We start from the raw sequence: 15654 nt of genomic DNA on the forward strand, positions 1-15654 counted from the left end.
GAATATTACTAATTAGTTATTTTTGTGATATCGCTGGTGTTATAAAAGTGTTCCACGCGTTATGTAACCTAATCTAGAACCAGAAGCCGCCATCAAATTGGGGACTGAGAAAGTCAGGAAGAAGTGTTAGCCCCCGAAAATAATTGCACAGCTTATTGTTGGGACTTTCACGTATTTTATCGATCTGCACGTCTTGGCGATAATCTCGACGTGCAATGTTTGCAGTGGTTTCCAGTCACTCATTTTTCAGATCCCATACATAACAAGCAATTTCGTCAGATTTTTCAACAATAAAATCGGTTAGTCAACTTCTCATGACTAAACCAGACCGAAAAATTCTTCCTGACAAGAGACAACAATATAATAAATATGTATTTGATTATGAAACAGGCTTAATAATACCTAATCTCACAAATGTAAGATGTTGCATTGTCCTTTCACTAATTCATTATGTGCAAAATTTGCAGCCGTTCACTGGACTATAAGTTTTGAGTTTTCAAGTTTGCGGCCTGCTCTGAAACTTAATCGAGAGCTAATCAAGTGTAATTGCGGCTTAAAGGTTGAGGGAACGAAGTGGTGTCATCATAATTAATATTTTCCTGCACGGGCCTCCGCCTTAAAACCACATCATAAATTTTCCGCTTTTTTTCTATTCCTCGTCTAATACAGCTCCTATGGAGCAATCTATTGCAACTCTGACCACTCCATTAAAGATTCACTACAGTAATGTAAGATCAGCGCGGGTCATTGCCGGAGTAGACAAGGTTAAAACACTTTCACTATAAGGTGTTTATTCTGTTTCCGAATCCTAGTTAAAATAATAATCATGTGCAACAAGGTAGTATTAGCCATTATCAAACAGCCATGCGTAATTGCCGACGAGGATGAGCCATTAAACAGGGTAATGAGTCCGGTGTATTTTTTATGTGACAGTTTAAAGCCAAACAAAGCAACTTCAAACAATTTCACGTGTCGTAATTTTTAAGAAGAGTTTCATAATGTTAATCAGTGCGACTTGATCGTAATTGTTTTCACGTTCTAGCTGAAATTAAAAAACGGCGTGTCATCCGAGCAATGGCTGAATTTAAATCGTATTGTTCTTGTTATTTTTACAACTTTGTGATGAGTATTAATAATTGTAATTCGACAACAATGGAAACGGACACCTGACTAGGTTTCACTAGCATCTCTTTGTGTTTTATTAAAAATATAAATCATGATGGTAAGAAGCGAATTTTTTGAATTCGTGTAAAAGTTTAAGGCTGGAGATGTCTGGGTCACAAGCAAACACGGAGATTTCTACGCATTGCATAAATATGCGTACATTTTCAGGATTTTATGGGCGAACAAAACCTTGGATTTTGCAGGTTCTTCGTAATAAGCATCAAGGATGTCCTTTTGAAATGAACAGGATATTATCATCATTATCTCAAACATACATAGAGAGCTTTTGCTAATGAATCATTCTTACTACATTTTTAAGGTTTAAATGATGTTGCTAATATTTTTTTGGTAAAAAACTAAAAATGGCTTCTGATTTATTTACATTGTTTTTTTTTTAAATAAACTATTAAAGTTGCTTTCCGAGCTTATTACAAAGGTTTTATAAAATTTGGTCAAAGTGATTATGGGATTGGAATTTAAAGAACAGAGTTTTTTTGTAGTTTTTTTGACAATTATTGCAAAGTTTAGCGTAAATAACCTATTTTTTGAGTTCTGCAACTTTTTAAATGACGAACTCATTGAGCAATCGCTACTGTTTTCATTAACAAACTAGTTATTATTGATCAATGATCATTATGCAGATTGAATCAAAATAATGCATAAAAATCATATTTTTGTTCAATGTTATAAAAAAATCTTCGAACACAGATATTATTAATATCAAGTCATCGAGTTATCTTTTTTTTTGCTTTTTTCTTCTAGTTTTCTCTTCTATAGCACTTTTGTCTTATCAAGCTTTTTTTTAAATTATTATTCTTTGCTTTACTACTCTTTTTTTCTACTGTTAATAATGATTTCTTAGCTCTTCTTTGTAGTTTTTATTCTCTTCTATAGCACTTTCATTTTCTAGTTTTCTCGTGTCAGTCTTCTAGTTTTTTTTTCTAACTCTTCTTTTCTTTAGTTTTTTATTTTTGCATTTTTTTTTTAGCTTTTAGATTTTTTTCTAGCTCTTTACTTTTCTAACATTTTTCTACTTCTTTTTTTACAAGTCTTATTTTTTATCGAGCTTTTATTTTCTCTAGCTCTTTCATTCACAAGCTTTAAGCTTTTTCAGAGGTCTACTTTTTTTTTATTGGTTTCTCTAGCGCTTTTTTTAACTCTTTTCTTTTTTAGCTTTTATTGTTTTACCACAAAAAATCTTTGTAATGAGTTCTGAACCCAACTTTAATAATTTATTTAAAAAAACACTGGTTTGAAAACAATGCTATTAAGTTAAAAGTTAATTTTAGAGTATAATTCTTTACCAAAAAATTGCCGAAGTGGGGTATCATCTTAAAAGATTTTTTTCTTAAATATCTCGAAAACAAAAAGTATTTCGAAAAATTAAAAAAAAATTGTAATGAAAATTGTTACATTTTTAAAGTACTTTTTTCCTAACTTTGTATGTATAATTTTTATTTTAGTTACCTATAGTTTACAGGCATTAGAAACGCACGTCAACAGCCGAAATTACCTGTATTTCTTTTAATTGTTTTTTTCGTTGTAAATTTTTTAAAATAAATATTTAAATATTAAACGTTTGTGGATTTTTTAGAAATAATATGTTTAAATATATTTTTGAACTTTTTATTTTTTTATTGTTTAACAAAATAGTATTAATCTAGGTAATCAGATTACACTTCAACTGAAACTAACGACTAACGAAATAGTTTAACCGAAAAATAAATTAAAAACCATGGAAAATTTTGAACATAATAAAAGTAGGAGTTGTGAAGTAATCACTATTGGAAATATTTTCATCATCTCACAAAGCATCCCAGTTCAAGGAGAAAAATACTGTTATCACATTGTTATCTATCAATCATCTTTCAACACTTGCTGCAACATCTGGAATGATTTAAACTAAAGGCCTTCTTATGTCAATCATCTAACTAATTTTTACTTGTAGTAATAATGAATTCTAGATTGGTGCACGAATCTGAAGGAAAATTACGTTTACTATTCCACCAATTAATTAGTGATCGATGTTGAGCAAACCTAAAACCATAATAATTATCCTGTTTTCATAATATGGGTAGATATATCAATAACAAAGAAAAAAATTGTTTATGTCACTCATGTCCAAATTGGGAAAGTTTATCAACAAAATTAAAATAGTTACACCACTTTTCCAGCATTTTATTATGTAAATAAAAATCTATTTTATTTAATACAATACTTAGATATATTTTATTGCGAATTACTTATTCAAAGTTGAACCGTTGAGCACACACATCTTAAATATTTTTTATTTATGTGTATTGTGTACCCACATTTGTATGAAAAAAATTGTGGGTTGGGCCAGATTTATGCCTGCGATCTATTGCATCAATCTAAACGCGAACACATTTTTCAAATCTTTGCGCCTTGCGGTGAATAAAATATAATTTGGCCACACCACAGTTGCCACATTCGCAAAACATCCCATTTTTATTTCGAAACCGCAATATTCGTTACGCATAATACAACCAGTGGAAGATTTTATCGGATTTAATAAGACTATACTTAAATCTGACTTTTCTTTAAGGAGATTAAGTTGTCGCGATTTTTATCCGCCCAATAACTCGAACGTTAACACGACACATGCAAAATCCTGCACTTGCTGCTGAATTAAAAATAATGACTGCAATTATGCAACGAATCATTGACCACCTGTATTTCATCTTCGTGGCCGAGATACGCCGATTTCGTAACAGTTTTACTTTGTTTATGATGCTGGGTAAAATCCACCTCACCTTCAAATTCCTATTAGAAAAAACCGCTTTTCCATCATAATTCGGATGCCAGGTTAATTGAAAAACCTCGCGATAAATCACGAACATCTCGGACCTTGCCTGAAACTTTCAGTGCCGAAAACGGAAACGGTTGTGATTAACTGCAATTTGAGTGACTGATGACTCGCAAACCTTGGAGAATTAGCGAAGGTTTGAGTCGCTAAAATCATTGAAATGCACCCTTTTTCACTTCTTGGTCGGTGACTGACATTTTTGCGCCGATTATACAATCGCGATTTAATGGCCGCATTTATGTGGATCACCCGGCATTTGCAAAACGAAAGTGCGGTAAACTCGCGATGGGTAACTAACCTAAATAATTAACGCCGGATTAACAACAGACCGGCATTTTTCTCCGCCGCTCAGAGCGGCATTATAGGTCTTCCACGGTTCAACGAACACAATTTTCGATCTTACGCAACACTTCTGGTCAATGAAAGGATGCTATTCACGCGATTTTTGGTTTTTTTGTATTACACCCAAAGTGACTTTCTATCATCAAATAAAAGGCCGGGACTTAATTGCTTTATTTTTATTTCCTGTGAAAGGTTATCTCTGCCAAGGTACGGCAACTAGCAGGATTCCCTCTCTCGACAGACAGCAGATTGCCTGCTGCGGCTGTATGAACTGGGGTAATTGGTAAGTTCTGGTGGTGGACATGCTGCGCTGGGTTCCGGCCTGCACTTCCTGCCTGGAGGCGACTATTTCGACCCCGTTGGGGCTCACGGTGCACTTGACGTCTTCAGGTCTGAAGCCGCGAGTGTCGACCATGAGCTAAACGTTGGTTGGAGGTTTGTATTTTATTTTATTATTTGGCAGCGGAAACTTACCTACCTCAAAGCGGTCGTCGTTGAAAAAGACACTGTCCATTTCTTTGCCAAGGACTGGCTTGCCAGCCACCAACCAACTGTGGGCTAAACAAAATATTTAATTTGGGGTTTCAAGCATTGGGACTGGGGAACCTTTTTCTTTGACGCGCTGGAATTCGTGGGCTTGCAGGGCGGAGGAGTTTATTGGAGTTACTGGGACCACAACACCTTCGTGGTTCTTCACAACGGACATTATCTTTGGTTGATTTGTTACATTTCTTGGAAAATTAACGGAAAATTTTGAACAGATTTACATGTGCTACTGACAGATTTTACGAATTCATAGTCAACTAGAGTCTAGAGTTACATCAATTATTGGTTTTTTCCAAACTAATTCGTATTTTTTGTGTTTTCGACAAAAAAATTAAATAATTTCCAAAGCTGAATCGACCATTTTATTCGCCTCTAAGGCGAAGAAGAAAGACCGGCCCTTAAACCTGTTCCTTCTCATTTGTCCTACGAATGAGTAACTGACCAATAAAAATATAAAAATCACCTCCAACTTGTTTATCTGGTGCACAAAAAATTGCAAGGCAATTGAAGCGTTTGTCATTGGATATGGGAGGGGTATCGCACTCCCAACTGTAAAACAAACCAATCACAAGGCGTTCACAACTGAGCAAAAAACTGTTGTTTGATTATTTTGTAAATGTCGGCCCGACAATCTGGAATTTCGCTGTTTTCTAAGAAAATTTCAAGTTTTCTATTACACTTGAGTTCAAAAATCGTGGATAAATTGTGGATCGATTTGTTTGTGATAAAGATTGATTTGCGCAATTAGTTCGTGTTCAAACTCAAACAGTTTGCAAGTTTCTCAGCAAAAACTCAATTGTTTCGCAGGATTCTTCCAAAAATGTACCAAATTAGGTCTGAGTTCTTTCTTTACTTCCGACCACTGAAAAACTCGCTCGAGAAGCACAATGTTTTTTACATTTACAGTGGTATTTAATTTTGAAACAGTGATAGATAATTTAAAACGCGATCTCTCTACAAATTACAAAATTAAGCCACGATTGCATTGCATTAGAGCTTTGTTTCAGTTATTTATCAAGTGGTGGGTAAGTGCAGTTAGTATTTTTGGTTGTACGTGTACCTAAGTTTCATAGATTCGCCACAATTAGTTCACCCCGTGCATACAAAAAAATTTGGCGGTAATTTCTAATTTTTTGGCGGCAAAACCTTCGTCTTCTGGGGGACATTAGCAGGTTGGCTGTTGGCAACAAATAAATCACTGACGCCATCTGGTCGCCATAAGCGATAAAGATTAAATGCAAGCTTTCAATTTTTTTCATTATTCCTACATAAATGTGGTGAATTATTGAAGTGAAAAATCCATTCTATTATTAATTTTGAAAATCATGAATTTCGAATATCCAAAGCCAGGTGAATTCACTGATTTTCCTGCTTGACACTTGAGAAATTTGTAAACATAACCATACTTTTTTCCAAATGTCGCCGTGCTTTTAAATCGCGTTTTTTTGCCTATTTTTTGCTGACAGTGCCTATATTTTAGACTTTACGAAAGACGTGTCCACGGACGCCCCTCGTAATGGACTACCAACCAAACCCAACGGTTTTTACTCAAGGCCAAGACAGTTCCAGGACTGCAGCCCTCTTTTGCGCACTGCTTACTCCCGTAACCCTTATGATAAGAACCCCCCGAATCGCAATAACTCGCTAAATAACAATAATAGTCAACATTTTAACAAACCGGTGTACAATAGACTAGGACAGAGGAATAATTCCTACACAAAAACTAATCCAAGTTGTGATACGCAAGATGGTGAGAAAAACAATTCCCCACGGAAATATAGTAACAAGAGGCCAAACGAGGGCTGGTCAGGTTCTGGTGGTCCAAAGCGCAAGTGGACTGACAAAAGGACTCCATATTACCAAAATGTTAATACTACCAATAACCTTAACCTGGCCCAGAACAGGATGGATAGGATTAGGAATAATAGTCTACAAGAGGACGAAATTGTGATCCACAAAAATGTTGTTCCTGAGACAACAGTGAACCTTAATGACACTCAAGATATTGACGCCACGGACATTACTGTTGAAGTTTTCAACCCAGGAGCCCAAATTAGCGACGACAAATGTATTGAACGGTTTAAAATGATACTGGATCCAAAGACACAAGCGGCAATTAAAACGATTCAACAAAAGAGAAAAGACAAACAGGTCATTTTTCCGTTTCCTGTTACACCAAATGTGACTGGCGTTTCTCTCCATGAGAGGTTCACTAACTTGTAGTTTTTTTTTATTAGTAAAGTTGAGCGTAACGTTGGTAATTTACCAGTATTCATTTTTTGAGGATCTGAAAAAAGTGAGTGAACTCTCAGCTGTTTTATTGTTAATGGAATTCAACATTCATTTTCAGGAGTTACTTTTAATGTTTGACCGCTCTTATTTCAGCGGTTTTATACCTAAATAAACGGTTACTTGATTAGAATATATTTTATTTTTCTTACTCTTAGGTATTACATTTGTGATTTTTTATCAATGAACATGATCTTTGTTTAACTAATCGGTAGTTTAGTGTAACCTGCTTTTTTGAAATTTGTCCTGATCCTAATAAAAAACACCCCACAAAAACGCAAAACACTGATCTGGTGTCAAGTAAAAGTAATTAATTTTTACTGCAAGTGGTCAGTGAAAACAACTTCGGAATATGTTTCTCAATTAAATTTCTGATCTGTGATTTTGAAATTGAGTTGGTAACTCCGAATTATAGGTTGATTAGCTTTTTACTTATTTTTCACATGCGGCACACCACATAGATTTCTTGATAATGACCTTTTTTCTCAATTTTAAGTTTCTGAGATAGGCAACAAGTTATACACGGTTGTGCCATTTATCCATTGTTATGTTTTTTGGGGGCATAATGAATATTTTACGAAAGAAACCTCATCTTTAAAGCATAAACTCCAACCAAAAATATTGTGACGGTAGAGTGCAAGAGTGCCATTTGAAAAAATTAATGAAATAAAATTTCGTAAAACTCGGGAAGTAAATCAAATTTAAAAAAAAAAATTCTTTATTAAAAATGATCACATTTTTAACGGAGAAATACTACATAATAATTTTTTCGTAAACTTATACTTAGTTTAGAAAAAAACGCGTGGTTCAATATTTTTTCCCAACCCTGTATGATACAACAAAAACACAAACAATTACATAACGCTCTAATGGAGTATTAATATATTGTTTAAGTGTAATATTACTTATGGAAATAAAATTGTACGTTTTTTTGAGGGGAAAACTGCACCCTAAACTTTTACAAATAATTTTCTTCGATTTTTTTCCACCATTCTCTTTTGCCTGGCGTTTTTCTGTAAATGTATTGTATTTTTTTAAATAATAAAGTGCTTATACTTTAGTATTTTGGTTTTATTTTATTTATGAAAAGGTCAGTTTGTGGAATTTTTTATATTTCTTCTCGAATTTTAAAAATTGGACAAGACTTTTTGTCTAATTTTACGTATATAGTCGACGTTTAATGTTGAAACAAGTCGTCTTTCATCAAAGTTTAACGTTTTTTTCAAAATTTTTTTTCGATTTTTTTTAAGAATTCATAAAATATTTCTACCACTGAATAATATAAAAAAATGCAAAGCTGTGAGTTGGAGACACAGTTCTAATTTCTCTTAAAAATCTTATCCGGCTTTTTATAAAAAATGATCGAATTATTACCGAACTTAAGGATTAATTTATAAGAACAAAAAACCCACTTAGGATTATCGTTAAAATAAAAAATATTGCTCTAAAATATAACCACCACGCAATTACAAGCAGGAATATTTCATTACTCTATCAAAATTAATTCGTTGGAAAATATTCTATTAGATATATCGAGAACAAATTATCAAAATGCTTTAGCAAATATTTGATCGTTTTAACAAATTAATACTTTGCGTGAGGTCAGTTGAAGTGCGAGTTAAAAAATACAAAAACTGTTTGCGCAGTTTGTTAAATAGTCAACAATTTAAATTATTATGTATATCCTTGATCGATAAGAACGAGAACGAACAATAACAAAGAGCCGTTGTCCTCCTATTTTTAACCACCTTCCATAAAAAATGACAAAATCAATACGGCTTTTATTTGGTTAAATACCTTTCTTGTTTTGTTTCTTTCAAATTTTACTCCAGATTGTGACACTAGACTTTTAAAAACTCGAATGCTGTAAATAATTGACAAAAATTGACTATTTGAACAATGGATTTTTTACGAGTTTTTTTTATTTTATTTAATAGGAAATAAACAAGGTTTTGTATTAAACAGACATATGCTACATCTGGTGGTACATATGAGTTTTTTTTACAATTACGTGTAAATAACGGGTAGAATGAAAATTTAGCAAAAGCTTTTACCATCGATTTAGTATCTAGACTAAGTCTGTATAGATATTTTCCATTGTTTATTGACTTTTTGTAGCACTTACCTCTAATATTATTAAAAGGGACAATATTGCCACATGTCCTAAAAAAATACTAATTGTAGTACAATATAATGCCGTAAATTAATCTCTAGTGGCAACACTTAACGTCTGATACGTTTGATGTGTACGCTAATTTTCTAGATAAAATATAAAAACAAGATTGTTTTCAAATCAATTTTCACTTCCTTCCATCTTTATTATTAAGCTAGCCCGAGCTTTAAAGCTCCACTTCCGCAGTTAGCAAATCCCCTCAATCCCGCGCTAAAGCTCATTTGCGTCCCCGGATAATCCCAAAATACAGTCCAGGAATCCGAATTTTCATTCATAGATTTCTGTTCCGGGCTTGCGCGCACCGCTAGCGCGTGTTGGAGCGTCGTTGTTTCGCCAGTTGATCATTTTTAAAATTCCTGCTGAGGATAAGTGTAGTATGGTGATTCAGTGATAACATTATCGTTTATTAGTTCACATGGTACTGGCCATACAGTGCCAGACTAGTTAGAAAACACAGTGCCGCCAAAAGAGTCGCTCCGGCTGTTGCCATACGAAAACACGTTGAATACGGGATTATTATCGATTTTGCAACAGCACAGTGGTGAGTTTTAGGGGTGGAGTTTTCCGTCGGCAATGAGAAAATTTTGTGCAATTTTTGATTAGATAGAGTCATGAACGTACACGTCCAGAACACCGGATTTGTTATTGACATTGACTTAAATTGTTTTATTTGAGCAAGTGATTGTTTAATTCAATTATTGTAATTTATGTCTGAGATGTCTTGTTTATATTACGCAACGGTGGCCCTCATATGGACATTATCCTTAGTTTACACCTGTTGACAGCTTGCTAACAAGTCTCAATTCTAAATTGCAAATTACGGGGAAAAAGTTGGATAAATATGTTACTGCAATTGATAATAAGTTTCACATGACTTGGTTGAACTTCCTCATAAAACTGATTTTTTTTTTCATCACATCTGTAAACTCTCTCATTATTTACACTTAAATTAACGTCGTCATAACTGTATGCCAATAAATGTTTAAACAAAACAATTAGTTTATGAGTCGCTGTGAAAACTTGTGGCAATTTTATTAATTGTTTTCTGAACGAAACTTAACTACACATTCAGGAACTGGAAATTTTTGTGCATGTATTTTTGTGAGTTGTTATCTGTTTAATGGCTAAGTTGTACGAATTGTTTAGAGTAACACTGATAAATTTAATTAAAAATAATAATTTTTTTAGATGAATTTTACATAAAAATTTGGCATAAATAATCTGTAGAGATAATAATAATAACAACATTGCAACAAAATTCACGCAACTATAAAATTTTTAAATTAAATTTTGCGTTGATAAAGATTTGCATTTGTTCAATGGTGCGACGCATAAATAATTCCTTGACAAAGTTACAGACCTTACATTGTACGAATTTTTATTTGGCCTCAAAAGTTCATGACATTTGTGTTTTTTATGTTTAATGATAACAAATAATGTCAGTTTTCTTGTTATTAGATGAATGTTTATAAATTTCTTGTAAATATAAATTCGTAAAACTGGAAACTACTTTCAGCGGGTGTACAAGGTGTCTCACATAGTACTTCAATAATACATAGGCTATGACGATGGTTTTTGAAAGTTAAGTAATTAAATTTGTTTTTATTTGTCTTGCGTCTAATACAAAATATCTTTGAGTTTATGTTGACCTATCGTACTTCTAAGGTCTTATTAAGAATGTTTTAGAGATTTATATCAATCATGAATGAAGAAAAGATTAAGAAACAATAAAAAAGAAAGATAAAAATAGATTACATCGGTTATGTGAAACAAGCGCCAAGTGGGAAAGGAGCAAAAGTCACTCTTATGTTGGATACATTATAGCCATTCCTAGTATTTTTTTGGAAGAAATTTATTGGGGTAGAAGAACTTGAGTGTAAACATGTTAAAAAAAAATACAAAATAATAATTTTATACACAAATACATAAGCTAATACATAAATTGCAGCACTGAGTTCGAGAAATATGCCATCAAGCTGTTACCTCCTGCTGTATTTAAACTCTCTTTATTTCAAAAATTTCTTTAAAATTGTTGATGTTTTTGTACTTTTTTTTACAATAATAGATGAACCTACAAACAATTTTAAGGAAGAGATCTTTAACATTTGACTAGAAGACGTCAGCTAGATTAAAAACGTCAATAACTTGACACAAGAGACGACTGATAAGATTTTTGTCTTGATACTAATTATTGGGGAATTTTTTTCACTTACAAATCGCTTGATTACATGTTTGATCAATGAAATTCATTTTTACGCTTCATCTTATGAAGCAAAAAAATTTTAAGATGCAAAAATCACAATTTATAAAATAAAAAATAATAAATTTATAAACATGATTAAATAAAAGATTTACAAATTGCAATTTTATACACAAATGCACAAGCTAACACACAAAATGTAGCACTGAGTTCCAGAAATATGCATCAAGCTGTTACCTACTGCTGTATTTAAACTTTCTTCATTTCTAAAATTTCTTTACATTTTGTGATATTTCTGTACTTTTTTTACAATAATAAATAAACCTACAAACAATTTTGAGGAAGAGATCTTTAACATTTGACTATAAGACGTCAGCTAGATTAAAAACTTTAATAACTTGACACAAGAGACGACTGATAAGATTTTGTCTTGATAATAGTTCTAATCAATAATCACTGTGGAATTTTTTTTTCACTTACAAATCACATAACTACGTGCTCGATCAATGGAATTCCATTTTTACGTATTCATTTTATGAAGCAATAACAATTTTTACGCAAAAATCAGAATTTATGTAATGATTATTGAAAAAAAACCAAGGACGTGTTTTTTGATAGTTTGTAGTAATTATGTTTGCTTCGGTTTGCAGTCTTGCACCGATCTCATTATCTCTTGTTCAATTTCTAACTGTAAACTGCACAAAGCCTTGCAACCTTAGAACAACAGACCTTGCAGTTTCACCGTGATTTTCGTCGACGATGCAGCCTGACCCCGAAAAGCACGGAGCTTTGCCTGAAATCGAAAAACTGAAAGTCTATCCAATCCGCTGGTTTATTTTGGCGATTTTCGTTCTTTATTCGACCTCAAACGCCTTGCAATGGATCCAATACTCTATTATAGCCGACGTGATTGTAAATTATTACGGGGTTTCGACGACGTGGGTTGACTGGACTTCCATGCTTTACATGATTTTGTACATCCCGTTCATATTCCCTGGAAGCTACCTCTTGGACAAACTGGTGAGTGTCGCAAATTGTTCAGCGAGACCTCGGCCTTGACTCACACATTCAACCGATTTGTTTAAATTAATAAACGTGTTACTGATGCCAATTTTATTTTTTAAACCAAGTCGAATTAACAAAATCCCACTTTATGATTCCATAGTTCAACAAAAGCTTAATCTCTGTTTGTATTTATTTTACCGTGTCTGGGTGAAAAAACTCCCGCACTATTTCGTTATCATTATCACTCGCCTTATCGCTGATAAATTGTCTAATTGCTAAACCTACTGCTGCGAGCTTCTGCAACATCCATTAAATGTAAAAGAACAAACATTAGTTTTAATTAGTCATCAGATTGGATTTGCAATGTTTCTGCGCCTGATTTTAGGGCTTGAGGGTGGCGATTATCATCGGAATGGTGGGCACCTGTGCCGGTGCTTGGATAAAGGTGGCCTCCGTCGCACCTGACCGCTTCTGGGTGGGTTTTCTGGGTCAGGGCATCGTGGCCTTATCTCAAGTTTTCGTCCTATCAGTACCAGCACGACTGGCCGCCGTCTGGTTCGGACCCACGCAAGTCTCGCTAGCTTGCAGCATCGGAGTTTTCGGCAATCAGGTATTGTTGAATAAATTTGTCATGTGTTATATGAGGACATCCGCAAGGGCCCGCGACAGACACCATTATGTCATTAATCTCCTACTTACTAAATAAATTTTCATTGATAATGTGGATCAATTGGAGTAGTTATTTTTCACAGCTAGGCATTGCGCTGGGCTTTTTGATCCCCCCGATGATTGTCAGTGGCGGGACACAGGAGCAAATCACCCACGATCTGTACGTGCTTTTCATCGCTGTTGGAATCTATACTTCGGTTTTACTAATTCTGATATTGATTTGTGAGTGTTGTTTGAAATTTTTCGCAAATAACGACGCATTTTTAGTTTTCAAAAGCGAGCCGCCGACACCGCCGTCTTACGCCCAAGCCCAAGAACTCAAAAACGAGGAAAACGTTAATTTTGTCCAATCACTCAGGAGTTTGGTCTCGAATCGCTCGTACATGCTTTTGTTGGTTTCGTACGGCATTAACACTGGGATTTTTTACGCCATTTCGACGCTCCTCAACCAAATAATCCTGCTGTATTACCCGGTTGGTGTCTATTTTTGCGTTCTGTATTTTTGATAGTTCTGTTTTTAGAATAATGGGGAAGATGCCGGAAGGATCGGCTTGGTGATTGTTGTTGCCGGAATGGTTGGATCGGTTGTTTGTGGTTTTGTGTTGGACTGGTCCCACAAATTCAAGTAAACAACTTATTATTATTTTTACAAAATTTTAACAAAACATTACAGGGAAACCACTCTTGCCGTTTACGCTTTGTCTTTAGTGGGAATGGTTGTGTACACTTTCACCCTCAATGAAGGAATCGGCGTTGTTTACTTCACTTCAGCGTTACTCGGGTAAGGCGGTAATGAGTGCTTTCCACCCTATTCTCTCTTTTTTAGTTTTTTTATGACCGGCTTACTGCCCGTTGGGTTCGAATTTGGGGCCGAGCTGACGTATCCAGAGCCGGAAGGCACCTCAGCCGGACTTTTAAATGCCTCATGCCAAGTTTTTGGTATCGCTTTCACGAGCATTTATTCAGTCATTTTCAATAACTTGAACGATATTTGGGCGAATTCCATTATGTCCGTAATGCTTCTCATTGGTACAATAATGACAGCTTTAATAAAGTCGGACCTGCGACGACAGGCCGCTCAAAACAAATAAGTTTTTTATAACACCAAGAAAAATATCTCATGATTTTACACAAAATGTGATAACATAGTAAGTTATACTTCCATAGGCTTTAGTTTCTAGTGGAAACAAGAGTTTAGTTCGTAGGGATTTTTATACAACACACGAGACAATAAGTATTTGCTCTAAGATTTTTTTCCATTTTACGCAAGTTTTAAACACGTGCTATCATTAGATTTTATTACACACTCATTTAGTCTAGTTTTAACGTCCTACGTATTTTACTAATGACACGTATTTTGCAACACAAATTTTATCATGAACGACTGTGAATACGACAATATGTATTTATCAAAGATTTCGCATGTATCGTGCATTTATTTTATAAAAAAGCAACTTATTGCCTAAATAACTTTACCTTTTTAAATATATTTTTAAAGAATGATGATATCAAGAAATAAAAAGGGGTAGAAATGTTTCCACCAAATTGGAAAAACACAAAGTTTGAAATTCAGAAAAATGAACGTTCTAGTCTTTAGATGTAAATGTATTAGGGGCGCTTAGGAGTTTTCCCAGTGTTGCGTAAATAGTGGCACATCTCTAAGAGATTACCTAAAGTATTTTTAACTATAAAATTGAGTTACGCCACTGTTTTACCGTGTTGCTCAACGATTTGAATTCAAAGTGTTATGATACTGGTGCTGCATGGTAAATTGTAGTGATACTGAAGTAGCTTTATAGTTGTTAGGACTAAAATGTATTTGTTGTGAACATCAGATAAATATAATTGTTTGCTGTTGTAGGAATAGATGATATTTTTGGAAGCATATTGAATGTATTGTCGCACTTGTTAACAATCGCAATCGTGTAGTGTATTTCTTGTTGCCTAACAGTCTCATCAGATTCTAAAAATGTTTGGATTCCGCAAAAGCGCGCAAACAAACGCTTTAAATGTGATACTTTTTTGGTTGAGATTTATCTCGCAGTTAATGTTGTTAAAAGCAGAGCCAGTGAAAGTTTTAAATAAATGTTAGACGCCAACCTTGTTTAAACTGTACTCAATTGGAAGATCTTGACAATAAAGTACACCTATATGGTAATGTATACGCTTTTGGAAGCGAATCTGCGTTTTATTGGCCCCAGTGACATCATTTCCCTTTTAAACGATTTTCCGATTTTGCAAGCAAGGCGAAATATTTTCCAGAATAAACTTCTACTACAGTAATTTATTTATCGCGTTCTATTTTCCCATTTCCGCTGCGAAACATTTACTATTAAATGGTTATACGACAATCCAGCGTGAAAATAATTCAATTAATTGTACACAATTGAGAAAGTGAAACCCTCTTCATTAAAACCCAAACCCGAGCAAATTTGCAAA

The 15654-nt window shown here is 34.0% G+C and overlaps 3 protein-coding genes across 5 annotated transcripts; 2 read left to right on the forward strand and 1 right to left on the reverse strand.

Moving 5' to 3' along the window:
* Positions 1 to 4494: 4494 nt before the first annotated feature.
* Positions 4495 to 5155, reverse strand: LOC103313253 (uncharacterized). The gene is made up of 3 exons (XM_008196077.3): positions 4940 to 5155; positions 4812 to 4891; positions 4495 to 4751 (listed from the first exon to the last, which is right to left on the reverse strand). The coding sequence occupies exons 1-3, from the start codon at positions 5037 to 5039 to the stop codon at positions 4527 to 4529; spliced, it is 405 nt and encodes a 134-aa protein (XP_008194299.1). The 5' UTR covers positions 5040 to 5155; the 3' UTR covers positions 4495 to 4526.
* Positions 5156 to 6066: 911 nt separating this feature from the next.
* Positions 6067 to 7301, forward strand: LOC100142227 (myb-like protein D). Of its 2 annotated transcripts, XR_010334322.1 has the most exons (3): positions 6067 to 6229; positions 6360 to 7175; positions 7230 to 7301. XR_010334322.1 is itself a non-coding variant. In XM_001814019.4 (2 exons), exons 1-2 carry the CDS (start codon positions 6205 to 6207, stop codon positions 7100 to 7102), a joined length of 768 nt encoding a protein of 255 aa, XP_001814071.1. In that variant the 5' UTR covers positions 6067 to 6204; the 3' UTR covers positions 7103 to 7301. The 2 variants fall into 2 exon arrangements, 1 of the variants encoding a protein (XP_001814071.1); XM_001814019.4 differs by having other exon boundaries at positions 6360 to 7301.
* Positions 7302 to 9630: 2329 nt separating this feature from the next.
* On the forward strand, positions 9631 to 15395 carry HisT (Histamine transporter). 2 transcript variants are annotated; one of them, XM_008196076.3, is made up of 8 exons: positions 9631 to 9882; positions 12269 to 12561; positions 12932 to 13156; positions 13299 to 13437; positions 13483 to 13688; positions 13737 to 13840; positions 13889 to 13996; positions 14042 to 15395. In XM_008196076.3, exons 2-8 carry the CDS (start codon positions 12301 to 12303, stop codon positions 14304 to 14306), a joined length of 1308 nt encoding a protein of 435 aa, XP_008194298.1. In that variant the 5' UTR covers positions 9631 to 9882; positions 12269 to 12300; the 3' UTR covers positions 14307 to 15395. The 2 variants fall into 2 exon arrangements, with proteins under 2 accessions (XP_008194298.1, XP_001812950.1); XM_001812898.4 differs by having other exon boundaries at positions 9632 to 9882; positions 12278 to 12561.
* The last annotated feature ends 259 nt before the right edge of the window (positions 15396 to 15654 follow it).

Source organism: Tribolium castaneum, chromosome 5 (genome assembly GCF_031307605.1).
Source record: "Tribolium castaneum strain GA2 chromosome 5, icTriCast1.1, whole genome shotgun sequence".
Classification (NCBI taxonomy): domain Eukaryota; kingdom Metazoa; phylum Arthropoda; class Insecta; order Coleoptera; family Tenebrionidae; genus Tribolium; species Tribolium castaneum.

Bases quoted from the DNA above. Each gene is read 5' to 3' on its own strand.
- LOC103313253 (XM_008196077.3), bottom strand. From the start codon at position 5,039: ATGTCCGTTGTGAAGAACCACGAAGGTGTTGTGGTCCCAGTAACTCCA. The intron at 4,892-4,939 runs GTTCCCCAGTCC...TATTTTGTTTAG, and splicing joins CCAGCGCGTCAAAGAAAAAG to CCCACAGTTGGTTGGTGGCT. The intron at 4,752-4,811 runs GTAGGTAAGTTT...ACCAACGTTTAG, and splicing joins TCAACGACGACCGCTTTGAG to CTCATGGTCGACACTCGCGG.
- LOC100142227 (XM_001814019.4), top strand. From the start codon at position 6,205: ATGAATTTCGAATATCCAAAGCCAG. The intron at 6,230-6,359 runs GTGAATTCACTG...CCTATATTTTAG, and splicing joins TTTCGAATATCCAAAGCCAG to ACTTTACGAAAGACGTGTCC.
- HisT (XM_008196076.3), top strand. From the start codon at position 12,301: ATGCAGCCTGACCCCGAAAAGCACGGAGCTTTGCCTGAAATCGAAAAA. The intron at 13,157-13,298 runs GTATTGTTGAAT...TATTTTTCACAG, and splicing joins TCGGAGTTTTCGGCAATCAG to CTAGGCATTGCGCTGGGCTT. The intron at 13,438-13,482 runs GTGAGTGTTGTT...ACGCATTTTTAG, and splicing joins ACTAATTCTGATATTGATTT to TTTTCAAAAGCGAGCCGCCG.